The 13,521-nt window shown below is 43.1% G+C and overlaps 1 protein-coding gene across 3 annotated transcripts in view; it reads left to right on the top strand.

Annotated features, from left to right (window-relative positions):
- Window positions 1–13,521, top strand: part of LOC122822140 (glutamate receptor ionotropic, NMDA 2B) — a 170,332-nt gene that overhangs the window by 49,338 nt on the left and 107,473 nt on the right. For all 3 annotated transcript variants that reach the window (XM_044100584.1, XM_044100582.1, XM_044100581.1), the window contains exon 5: window positions 583–1,218. In XM_044100584.1, the coding sequence (XP_043956519.1) occupies window positions 583–1,218 (636 nt within the window). The remainder of the gene's footprint in view (window positions 1–582; window positions 1,219–13,521) is intronic.

Here is a 13,521-nt window from a genome sequence, read left to right as displayed (position 1 = left end):
TAATTAGGTTCAGCATCAGTCAGTTTGTCTGTGTCTCGGGTTGGTGTGTCACTCATCTTGCTCCAGACAGTTTGTCAGTCAGCCTGCGTTGGCGTTTAGTCGTCTTTCCCTCCATCTGCCCTTTCTGTCATTTGCATTTACTTGCTTCATTTTTTCCCTTACATCCCCTCTCTCTGCTGCTCTCTCCTTTGCTCCTTTCCTTGTGTCCCTCTGTTCTCCCATCCAATCAAGAAATCAGCATCTTATCTGTTACATGCACTGTAACTTTCATTCTCCAGATTCTGCATACATCATTGATTCATGCTTGACATTGTTTTCTGTATTGTCACTTTAACTTTTAAGCGTCAAGCATGACTTCTTTGATGTACAAAGATGCTTTAGAACAAGGGTTTCCCTTTTTTTCCCATTACTCCAATTCTCCAAATCTTTGAGCATATCGATATGATCTGAAACTTATGATTTATGTAACATTTGAGCTTTTTGTTGAAATCAATTGATTTACAACTCTATGCTAACTTCTGATTCTTTCTCTTCACCGCCTTCCTCTCTCCCTTACTCCCTGCTCATTTCTTGTCTTTCCAGGTATTTCTCTCCCACTCCTACATTATGCCTCTTCGTGGACCCTGCAGCTCCTCCCTGCCTCACCAACATGCTGGGGCTCACTTCTCCCACCGAATGGTTGCTCAGATGCAACATGGGGCTCGGACCCTTCATCCACCTCCACCTCCATCGGTTCACCGCACCACAGGCACGTCTTTATGCCTGCCTCTCCTTTTTCTGCTGCTCTGTCTTCTCCACCTACCCCCAGCCTGTCACTCAAGGAGAGAAAAGGGTGGAGGAGGCGGTGGCGGCCATTACATGCCCATCCCACAGCCCCCTCCGCACCACATGGCCCTGCCTAACATCCTGCGGGGCCTAAGCATCGCTGTCGTACTGGTGGGGAACTCCAGCGAGGTGGCATTGGCAGGGGCCAGAGAGAAGGAGGACTTTCTCCACATTGCTCCGAACGTGGAGGTGCTGACCATGAATGAAACGGACCCCAAAAGCATTATAAAGAGCATCTGTGACCTGATGACAGAGCACTGGCTGCAGGGCGTCGTCTTTGGGGACGACACAGACCAGGAAGCCATCGCTCAGATCCTGGACTTCATTTCAGCCCAAACCCACATTCCCATCCTTGGAGTACGTGGAGGCTCTTCGATGATCATGGCCGCCAAGGTAGGACTCAAGATAGGTTGCAGAAAACCAAAAGCTTCTAGAATTTGCAGAAACCTTTTAAGGAATAATGGGCGGGTAATTTGAACATTGGAAAATGAATAACTGTAAACTTCAGTTCTCCAATGATTCTGTCCTGCTTTTATGCAAAAATGTCCTGCAGAGTTCACTTTTCACAGACTGCTGTTAGTCCAGCATAACCTTAATAGATCTGATTGCCCTACCAACCTCTGCATCCACAGCTCTGAAAGTCCAGTTTAAGCACATTTACCACTGGTGGTACTTTGGCTGCCTTTGTTGGTTCATTGGTATAAATTATTTTCTAAGGTAAATACAAATTTTCTACTGTGATTAAATGTATACCAGTGAACCAAAACAGAGTGTTCATCTGTGTATTTGCAGATTACTTCTGTTTTTGGTTTTTCATTAAACAAATGCAAATTTAACTGGCGTGCGGTCTACGGTTCCTTTGCTGTTTGTTTGTTTATTTGTGGACTCATGGAGTAATTTTTGGCAGGTCAGCCACTTCAAGGAAGATTCACTAATGTTTCATCATGATAATGGCTCCCACTGTGGTTTGCTGCAATCCCAAAGCCTCAGAAAATTATAGACTTGTTAATGAGCATTTGTCATCTCTTAGCCTGCTTTGTGCTATCTGACAGGCTCTATTTAAGTGATCTGTTACCTCTACCTGTCTCACAGTAATAAATCTCGAGTGTGGCTTGTAAAATTGCACCCCCCACACCCCCCAAAAAAATCTGGTCAATCACAAAATATTTTAAAGGAAAAGTTGTGCGTTTTTCTCAAGAAATAAAATCATCTGATGTTAAAATTTCATTAAATATCTGAAACATTTAGGTAAATGCAAATACGTTTAATCCGGTGGTGAAACACAGGGTATTAACTAATTTTGCTCTCATAATTCACTTTTCCTCAGTCTTGATTTTAATGCTCTTCACCATTATTAGCCTCAGCATGCCTCTTTTGCACTATTGTGACTTCATGACCGTTTCCTGCAAACAGAAAAATGCCTCAGTTTATGCTCTCTTGGTGTGAAAGTGAACCGCGCTGGTTCATATTATCTCCATGTGCATAAAGACAGACAGGCGGGCTTAGCTGGGGGCCCTGACTTGAAAGACAAACTGCCAACAGAGCTGATGCCAGCGACAGGATCAGCTGGAGATTGCACCAGCGCTAGATCTCTGCCTATTTACTAGGCCTTGCCTAATGGGATAAAGCAATCTGCTGCTGCTTTATCTGTGGCCCATTGAGATCTGGATTGGAGCAAAATCGGCTCATTCAGTTTGCGCTGTCTTGTCACCGAACTGAAAAATGACCAGTTAAGAAAACAAAATCTCTATTTTGGAGAGATTTTGAAAGTGAAACCTCATGCACCCATTAGAGTTTCTTCAGCTGCTGACAACATGTTGGCTTTTCTGATGTACTTAAGTGTTATATTCATTTTAAAGACGGAGTAAAAGGCACAACCGAGCTGAACTTGCTACGCTCATGCTGTTCGTGTTGGGGAAAGTGAGACTCATTTTCAAGTGGCAGTGTAAAGCCCACTCTCGAGTACGCGCTGGCTCATCCGTCCTATCGGTGTCTCTGTCATCTCTGCATTTGTCTGGTGACCCTCTGGTGTCAACAGGTTGCTGTAGCTGCAGAGACATGAGCTGGAGTGACATGGCAAGAGCAGCAGCCGCCACTGTAGCTCTACTATCTGTTGCTTCTCATTACTGCTGGAAGTGAAGATATGGCAGGGAACCGTCAGCTTCCATTTAAAAATGCACTCCTTCATACACACTGTTGTGGACTGCTGTGTGACACCCACATTTGGCAGTACGACTCCTGGTAGACGATATACAAATTAAGCTCAAAATTGTTTATACCCCATCAAACCCATATGTTTTTTTGTTGTTTTTTTAACAGTAAATACAAATGTACTTTAGAAATTTACTCAAATGTTTCTACATTTGGCTTGATGGATGGAAAGATGGATGATACACAGATGGATGTGCTTTATTTGTGTAGTTCATTTACTACTAAGTTGGAGATTTGGCAGTTTTTAATCCCAAACTCAAGAATCAATATGGCTGCCACGTGATTTAAACAGCGTATTGGCTGCCTTGATAAACTCTATTAATGCTTTTGACCAATATCTTAAATATTTCACCTCTGAAAGTGAACAATTACTTTAGTATTTGCCGTTATCAACTTGTATTTGCTAACAGTTGTTAGCTTGTCATCGATCATAGCGATTAGCGTCTCCCAATCGTTTTCTGTTAGCTGTAAATCACAGTTGACTAATTTTGTTGACCGTTTACCTAGTAGCTGGTAGATACTAACATTTCTTATGAGTACCTCCATCTTGGTCTTCCTGTCGTCTGCCTATCGAATGAATGTTTTGACGTTGCACTGAAAGTTCGAGGCATGCAGGAGAATAAAAGGGCAGCTGGGAAGTGAAGGGAGTCACAGACCTCTTCGCGGGCTTGTATGTGTGTGCAGGGACAGCATTCCCTATTAAGGTTTAAATGGATTTCCCAGGCCACGAGGCAGAGTTTGCCTCCCCTGAGAGCTTTCTCCTGGCTGCACTGGGGCCCTGGAGAGTGAGGACGGGGTTGCGCTCAGGCTCTGTCTCCAAACGGATTTGTGTCTGCCTAATGGACTGAGACAATGGAGTGGCAAAAAATACGATAGAGAAGGATCAGAGAGAAGGAGGGAGGAGGGGGGGAAAAAAAGCGAGACGTGGGAAAGTAGAGTAATTGAGATTGTGAGCAGAGAATGAGATTGGGTGGAAGAAATTGTGCTTTTAAAGAGAAGCAGCTGGGAGAGGAGAGGTAGGACTTGGGTGAAGTGGGTTTCGCTTGATCAAAGTGTGCTTGTGAAGGTGCTGGAGAGGTGATCGACAAATTCAGACTGGGAGGCAAAAGAGAAGAGGGCAGAGAAAAAAAAAAAAAAACTTCCCAAGAGACTCTGCTTTCCTGCCACTTCAAGAAATTGAATTTTATTATTTAGTCTCACTAAACGCTTGGTACTGAAGCTTTCTCACAATTTTTCTGGTCTCTCAAAACAGTTATGTCTTTCTGACACTCCACACTATTTGTTGTGGTGTTTGTTTACTTAAAGCCACCTGGCCATCGGGAGCACTGGGACATTTCCTGCTGGCCTGGACCGCTCAGGATCGCTGAAGGGCAGGACCAAAGATTTGGTTCCGGTCGCACTAAATAACAAAACAATTCCTGCAGCTTGAGTATTTGCCGGGCTAAAACTTCCACAAGTTTGATGGGGATAAGACAGACGTATCCTCTTCGTTTTCTGAGGCTGCCTGTTACTGTAACACAGACACACACACCACGCTCCATGCAGGTGTTATGTTAAAAAGCGCATGCTCAAGTTACTTGCACACCCTTTTGCTGGAAAACGTAGTGCTAAAAACTTCCGCATATTGATGAGGAAACAGAAATATGACTGACAAAGCAACTTTGGAAAATATGTATAATAGGTTTCTTGTCTGATATTAAACATTTCCATTTGTTTCAATATAAAGTTCACTGCTAGTGCAGACAGACAACTGTTTGTCCCAAACCTGCTTACATTTAGTTTGCATTAATTCACTGGAATGGTTTCAAATTCCCGGCCTGGATTATTGTACTAGGCCTGCCTACAGCTAACTTATCAGAGACAAAATAGTTGACATCCTGAATGTCAATGGCCAGAGAAAGAAAAAAAGCTTCCACTGAGCCATGAAGCCGAATCAGTCGTGTCAAAAAGGGTCAATCGCCCCACGGACAGCAGGGGTTTACGATCATGTGCTACGCTAGGTTTGGGCAGGTTTCCGCTACAGGAACCACAAGCAGGTGGAACCAAGAAGGATGGATTCTGAACCAAACATGGCGCTTCATGATAGAAGTAGGCTAAACAATTCCCACTAACTAAATATCCCCAGCACTTTGTTTCAGTCGTCTCCTCCTCTGTTGGGGATTTTTCTGTTTTACACGGCAGGAGTTTTACGTTATTACTTACAAACACAACGTTAAGACCCATCCACCCTGGCTCAATGTCACAGTTTCTAACACTGACTCAACTTCATGGATCCCATTTATGTCCATTCCCTTTCTCATCGTTGAATCATGAACACTGAGCTTCACCGTAGTGATGAGGCTAGCCGTGCGTCGGATGTTATTGTGGGTTCCTTGGTGACCTGTCGGATGAGCTCTCAGTTGATGTGTTTCCGTTGCAAATGTACATGAGACTTTTCCGATATTCTACTAATGTCTGAAAAACGCAATTTTGCTGTTGCGGTGTTAACATTAGACACGAAATGCATGTGAATAAGCTTGTTCACAAGGTAAGTCATTGGAGATCATGCCAGTGATGGGCGTACATATAATTCTGCCACAGCACTAGCGCTCATCAGAGGAGACGTTGGCGTGACAAGTTGCTTATACTTGGAAGCCGCGTTTTGGTGAACTTGTAGTCACAGTTTTTTTCTTATCATTTCTTGATGAATTATATGACACTGAGCTTCCTGTACTGCAGCCAGCTGCATTATCCAAGGAGGCCACTGCCTACAAATAACTGCAGTTTGCAGTTTTCTTAGCGATGAAAACTGCAAACTGTTTTGCCAAATGCATTAATTTTGGCAGGGCTGAAAAATCACCCCATCATACTGCAAAAAAGTTGCATAAAATGCTTTTTCCCTGAAATTGCTGTGTTTCCATTAAGCCAATTAATTTTTTATAATTCCAATTTGCACAATTTTGAGACGAATGGAAATTCAGCTAACGAGCTCTTTGAGTAAATGTGGTCGTTCAGGCAACTCTTGGGAGGTTTCACCACGGACACACGTTCTCGTCACCTGTGGAAAATGTGTGATTCACGCTCAATATAAAAGTAATTCCCTCTATAAGCCGTGAGTGCTGTTTGAGTTATGAGGCTGATGGTTCCCTACAGTGTCTAGAGACGGCAGAAGACAGAGGGCTGTTGTTCTTGCTGTTGTCTTTTGGCCAGCTGAGATCAAGTGAAAAAGGAGGAAGTAAATGTAAAAGACAAAGTTTGAGACATTGTGGCAGAGTTTAAGAAAAATAGCGCTTTGGCCATTTGTCTTTTCCTTTTCTGACTGAGCATCTGAAGGAAATGGAAAAGGTGCTGTTTATTTCTGGCCTTGTGCCACACACCCACCCACACACACTCACACACTCACACACGTAGGGGTGCACCCATCACAGGAGAAGGCCAAATACTACCATTACAGCTGACAAGACCACCCCTTCTTTTTCATTATACATCCAAGAAAAAGAGGGTAACAGGGAGCGACACGGCAGGCAGAAAACACAGCATTTAGGTTTTTAGTGAGAGCGGCGAGAATCTGGAGGACTAATACAAGATAATTCCATAAAATCTACTCTCTGGAGAGGCCTACTGTCGTGCTGCATGATGTGTCGCGTTGAATTATGATCAGGAATGTACGTTTCTTGCTCTCACATGCAAACAGAGTCTCTAGGTGTTCAGAGATAAAACACAAAGCTAAGCCCACTGTTGCGTGCCGCTGGGAGACACAGACACTCATTTAAGTCCGGTAAGATTAAACATCGCTCGCAGAGTTGAGGCATGCAACGCATCCTTCGCTCAGTAAGCCCCGTTCTCCGCTCTGAGCCTTCCGGGATCCATAATGAGTACAAAACTGGATATTTTAGACGGTTTCCTCCGGAGGATGGAGCGGAAGTGCAGCAGCGGCTCAGCAATAACAAAAGTGGGACTCCAGCTGCCACGCCTGTTACACGTCCGCACACCGTATGCCAACGGGAAGTTCTTCTGTAGCCGGTGTGAAAGAGGGAAAAGCTCTGAAAGAGCTGAAAAGATGGAAGTTGAACGGGGAATGTAGGGGTAAATGAAGGAAGGCAAAGGGCACTCGCATCTATATCAATAAATGAGATTGGTGAGGGAGGGCCGGGCGGTAAGTAAGAGGATGAGTGCACTGAGTGCAGGGCCTCATGACTGGGAGAGGAGGAGAGGGGGGAAGTCAGAGTGACACAGGGGGGAGGGTGTTTGCAGCAGGTGTGATGCCGTCTATCCATGGAAGGAAAACAGAAGCTGCCTCTTTGCTCTGGAAATCAGAGCCGGAATGGAGGAGGGCCGAGGAAGAAGAGGGATGGATGCAGCACAGCTGTGCCCGCGTCTGTGAAAGACGTGGCGTGATAAAGGAGGAGGAAGAGACGGAGAAGGCAAAGGGACTCTTCCAGAGGTTTAGCCAATGACTTGCAAAAGTATTCTCTTCTTCACATTTTGTCACATCACAGCCACAACTCCCAGCCTGTTTTACTGGGATCCACAGAGCAGTGCACAAATTATGAACTGGACTGAAATTTATAAATGGTTGGAATTTTTATTTGGCATGAAAATTTATAAAAATGTGGCATTCATTTGCAATTAGCTGCCTTTACTTGAATAACAGTAGATCAGTAGTCTCAAACTCCAGTCCTCATCGGCTGGCATCCTGCAACTTTAAGACGTCTCTCTACTTTAACTCATGTGGCTGCAATATTTGCTCATTAGCAGAGCTCTGTAGAGCTTCACCGGATGTTTGTGAGGCAGTTCAGCCATTTAATTCAAGTGTTTAGGACAGCAGTGTGTCACGATGTGTTGAGGATGAGTAGTGAGGCAGACGCTGTGGACCCAGGTTGAGGTGAAAGGAAATGATTTTAATGATGAATAATCCACGAAACAGAGCACAACGGTGAATAAACCAGTCCAAATCCCTGGCAGCACTGCTGAGCGGAAGCTGAGGCTCACACAGGTAGCAACAGAGAACGTGAAAGGACTAACCCGACACACGGCAGAACAGACGCCAAATGAGACGAAGACCCGACAAAGACACAGAGACACAGGTGACATTAAATACACAGGAGGTAATCTGGGAACAATCAAGGGGGACGAGACACAGAAACTCGAAATCAATACGCAGAAAAGCACAGAACATGACACGGAGACATGTAAAGGTGGCAGGGCTCTGGCCATCGAGGACCCCAATTTCATCTAGTTTGGTAAAAACCAGCCCTTTGTTTTACGCTTTGCTTGGTACAGTCTGGAAAGTCGGCTGTTGAGAAACGATTCCTACCCTGAGGCATGGACTTTGTTGAGGTTTTTGATTTTACCCAATCGCTAAAATGAATTCAATATTTGGAAGTGTGGCCAACATGGACTGAACGGCTGCGTTCACTTCCTCTGCTGCCTTTACGAAAACTACAGACAGTATAATCCTAAAACAACACAGAAAATCAACATCATCATTCACAAATTCTTCTTCTTTGATTGAAGTCGTACCAGAGGAAATACAAGTCAATTGGAGACTCCAATTAAAAATCCATAGACTGAAGTTCATTGATGCTTTCCATACAACCTGACTGTGCTTGAGCAATTTTTCAGAAAAGAATGTAGAAACATTTCAGTGCAAATGGGAGGAGACGTATCTCAACAGAGTAGTGGTTCTACAAGGCATTGACACGGACCTGATGAATACAAAGTGCATGTCAATTTATTTTTTAATTCGTAAAAAAGATTTTAAAAAATCTCCAGTCATTTTTCAGGCTTTATGGTGTTTGTTTACATCACGCCTGAAGGTAGCATGTCTGATTTTCCTGGGGTCTTTGTGCACGGAGTTAGCATGTTCTCCTTGTGCATGCGCGGATTGTTTCTGGTTACTCCGGTTGCCTCCATTGGTCCAAAAACATGACTGTTTGGTTAACTGGTTAGTTTAGTTGGTTTTGGTTGAACTCTGACACAATGTGACAGAGTTCGAGAGTACGAATGCCTTTGCGTGGAGCCTTTGGGGTTGTTACTGCCAGTCTTTTTACGCGGGTCGCCCAGCTCTCTGCTGCGCCACAGAGTTTGTTGGACTGCAGCAATCACTGCCATCTAAAGCTGTGGCTAATGGTCATATTATCAAGACATGTTGAGCTATTTTTTTCCAGCTTGTCTAGAAGCTTCGGCTTTTGTAGCGGTACAAATAGCTGCAGTTGTCATTGATCACCCCAGAGCCACAGCACAATAAGTACACAGAGCTAATCCATGAGAGTTGGCTGCTGCGGCAGATCTGGAGCGATAACCTCCACTTGTACATAGGATTTAAATTCAAGATGGTTTGCAACTAATGAAAAGGAGCAAGGCAGCCAATTTAGATGACCTGAGAGGAACAGAGATAATGTCTAGTGTTTTCACATTAAAAGCATAAACAGGGCGACACACGGGGGGGAAAGCAGGAAAACTGTTTTTCATGAATGTACTGTTAACTTTTGGCCAACTAATTTGAGCTTTTCATCGTTTCCAGTGTGGTCATTTGCCTGTTGTTGTGCTTCTCGTCTCTCTGTGAGAAGAAAGGCAGCAATTTAGTCTGAGAACAGCTGGATCCGCGCGCCTGTCCTCGTGACGTTTCTTCAGAGGAAACGGGTCCGATCATAGTGCAGAACCGGCGTTGCACTGCGTCTGGGGGTAATTGCTGTGTCCGCGCGTGTGAAGCGTTTAATCACAGCTCATGGGTGAACTCAGCAAAGCAGTTACCGCCCGTACTGTTTTCGTTCCCCCTTGCTTCCAGTATTTACCGCATCGTTGGAGAAAGCCGTCCCTCGATTTTATTCACCCCCCCCACCCAAAAAAACAAACACAAAACAACGACTCCCGTCAACACTGCTTCCTCTTTGGAGTGCACTGCCTCAGTCCGTCTGAGGTTCAACAAAGTCTCTCTGCATTTATATCGGCAATTAACGTTGCACAATAGAGGCTATTGTTGTAGTAATCACTGAGGTCCTGTACTCTATTAATGTAATGTGCTGCTCAGCTTGGCAGCGCCATGTCCTTGCTAAAACAGTCGCAATTAGGAGCATTTGTAAACGATAAGACAATTAAAAGTGAGTGTTCCTTTGCACCTCTTGGTGTGCCAGTTTTTATTTTCCTGCTTCTTTTTATTTGTTCCCTTCATTCATTCTATGCCCAGTAAAACACCCTACCTGCAGCTCCTCACCCCAGATTCACATCTCTTTCATCATGTGATAGCATTGCCGTTTTGAGTTTCCCGAGCAGTGACCTGGAATTTTCTTTGTGTGAAACTTTTGCACATATGTGGAGATTGCACCTTCTTCCTTTTATTGGGACACAGAGTGTCACCGGGGAGTACGGACCGAAACACAGGTAGGTTAAAACTTCTAAAAAAAGAGCAGGGGATCCATGAAGCAAACGGAAAAAGTACCTGAGCTAAACGCACATATATTGATCTGACAAAAAAGGTAGTTGACTCTAGATTGGTAGGGGCAGCTGACAAAGTGAACACGCAAAAATAATGAAGGACGAATTGAAAGCGCAGGGGAACTGTCATTAGAAAACAAAACGGGAAGCAAATTTAACTGCAGTCTGGGAAAAACCTGGAGGGGAAGCTTTTTTTTTTTAAAGTTGAATGAACAGTTGCACAAAAAAATTAAATAACAAATAGAGTCACTTGGTTAGTGATGCAAAGTCACTTAAAATACGACGTAGCAGCTGACCGCGAGTGTTGAACAAAAATATGAAACCAAAGAAATACAGTGAACAAAAAATAAGACAACTATAAGAAAATAGAACTCAACATTAGATGCTAACTCTCTCTGGGTTAAAAGCCAAAGAGAAAAAATGTTATATAATGAGATTTCAAAACCTCTTTATATATGATTCCAGCTGCGACACAGTACAAGCAAATTTAGTTTATGTTACCAACTAATAAAGTTGTTTGTCTCAGTAGATTTCACCGAGTCACTGCGTTTGCACCAATCCCTCTGCCTAAGCAAGCATGTGGTGACTGTGGAAAGAAATGACTCCCTTTCAACGGGAAGAAAGTCTATCGATCAAATAAATTATAACTAAATGAATCAGAAAAGTAGTGTAAGATGCATCGAAAGGTGATACTTGAAGCACCGTAGTGTCACACCGTTGAGACACATAGCAGAGACACAACAGCGCCGCCGGATTACGAGTTAACGTAACTGAAACTTAGAAGAAATGATAAAGTTGTCCTTAGCTGCACAAGCCATAATTAAACCGTAGTTTGACCACAGATTTATGACAAAATAGTAAAAGTCAAACATTTTATTTTGCACAAGAGATAAAGAAATTGTAGAAAATGTTTGTTTGTTTTTTTGTTATGGTTGTGCTGACTTTATGGTCACTCCTGACCTACCAACCATTCAGGCTCACACGCTAAATCCCTCATATTTTCTGTCTCTTCCTACTTTCTCATTGTCCTGGTTTAGTTCGTGTTGCGGCCCACTGTGTGTGTGTTCCACTATTCTACAGAGAGAGAGAGAGCGAGACGGGAAGACGTGGGGAAAAATATGGCGAGTCCTAAATTTATGTGTCCTATTTTCCAACCCTGTTGGTCTCAATTTACCCAGGCCATTTAGCTCCCTCCATAACTTTCTCATCCACACCTCAGCCTCCCTGAGCTGCCTTCCTCTCACCTCCTCCATTTCATCTTCATGGAATAGAAGATGAAATAGAAAAATTGGGATGTGTAGATTACACATATTCTGACAATATGAAGCTGAAATGTTTGTAGGATTTCATCGTCTGTTTTTTTTTAAGTGACGTGTACGGGTCTGGTCAAAAATTAACACACATTTATCATGAGAAGAATGCAAAGCTCTTTTCAGTGATGGATTTTATTTAATTTTATTTTCTCAAATCCACACAGGGTCAAAATTATACATTCAAGCTCAAACACATATTTAAGTCTCCACTGATACTTGCTTTCAGGTCTAATGCAACTTTGAAAGGCTACTTCTGTAGTGGCCAATCAAGTTCTGGCATAATTGTGAAAAATCTTTTTTTTTTCTTCCAGTGGCACTCTAGAATGTTTTTCTAAAAGGGTGGTGAGACCAGACTAGTAAAAATGTTTTTAGTTTTTTTCTTTTTTCTTTTTTTTTCATTTTACCAGTTAACAAACTGATTCAGAATAACATAAAGCAACTACAGGTGAGGGAACACCCTGCATTTTCATGTTCCTGTTGAGATACCCATGTTTATCCAGGCTAGTTAGTTGGGCAAAGTGTTCTTTAAAAACTTAATTTAAACCCTCTAAGCATAGATCATTCATATGCAAGTTTATTTGCTTATTTTTAATCTTATGTGGATATGGAAAATTCACATTAGAATCAAATTTGTGCAGCCAAATCATAAAAATAAAAAAATCAGAGTTGTTGGTTGTATGATCACTCTATCTTAATGCCCTCAATGAATGTATGTATATTTCTAACATGAACTTTATTTCTATATATTATTTAACTCATCAATGCAGGCATGTCAAGCTCTTGCCGAAAATACTAGAGCGACAAAATTACTCACAGATATATTAATAAGCAGAATCCGGAGATGTGACCAATCAGGTTTATTAAAATCCCACAGAAACATGCTGAACTGGAAGCCATTATTATCCTCTGCATCAAGTTCCCAACACTTCCCAGAGGCACAAGGCATCACCCCACCTGATCAGCAGGTCAAAGGTCGACAAATCCCACTGCGGCAGTCTGATGAAGAACTACTGGCAGATAGATTGCAACAGTTTGCCGGACATATTTGCTTGGTCGCTGATCAGACGTCGCTTTAGTCAGACTCCACGAAGCCAGAAGACGCACGCCAGTCCGGGCTGCTACGCTGTGACTGACAACGAGCCGCCGCAGACGGACCTGTTCCTGTTTGAGAACAAACTAAAACCGGCTGCCCACCCGTAAAAAGCAATTCTTAAAAACAGTGCTGGAGGAGACGACGCCATCATTTAGGGCCTTTATCTTTACGCTGGGCAACGCCGTGTCTCGTCTCTCCCTGTTCTCCACCACTTCTCAACCAGAGAAGGCATCAGACGTGAAAGAGTGGTGACTCGCTCGCTCACCTCGCTCACCTGAGTCCAGACCGTCGAGAACTCGTGTTTCTGTCACAAAACTAGTGCAGAAAAGGAAGACTTTGAGTAGCTTTTCAAGTGCTTTGGTTGTTGTTTCGGAAAGAAGATGTAAAAAATTTCAGAGCCCTAAAGACTCCACAATGAGTGAGAATTTGGGTCATATAATATTTCTGTAATATTCATGAAGTCATTTTTCACTCCTGCAAAATGATATTCAATCATATTCAGTAAATTAGAATATAATTTAAAATGTATTGTATATCAAACTTAATATACTAAGCGAAACACACAGACGTTTCCCTTTGTTTCTTGTCCTGTCGCTGCAGGTTTGTTTACAGTGATGGACATTATTTCTACTCAGTTATGTGGAAATGCCAGCTGAATTTTGG

This window comes from Gambusia affinis, linkage group LG19, assembly GCF_019740435.1.
Source record: "Gambusia affinis linkage group LG19, SWU_Gaff_1.0, whole genome shotgun sequence".
Lineage (NCBI taxonomy): Eukaryota > Metazoa > Chordata > Actinopteri > Cyprinodontiformes > Poeciliidae > Gambusia > Gambusia affinis.
Note: the sequence above shows the minus strand (reverse complement) of the source record. Positions and strands in the feature narration are given on the sequence as shown.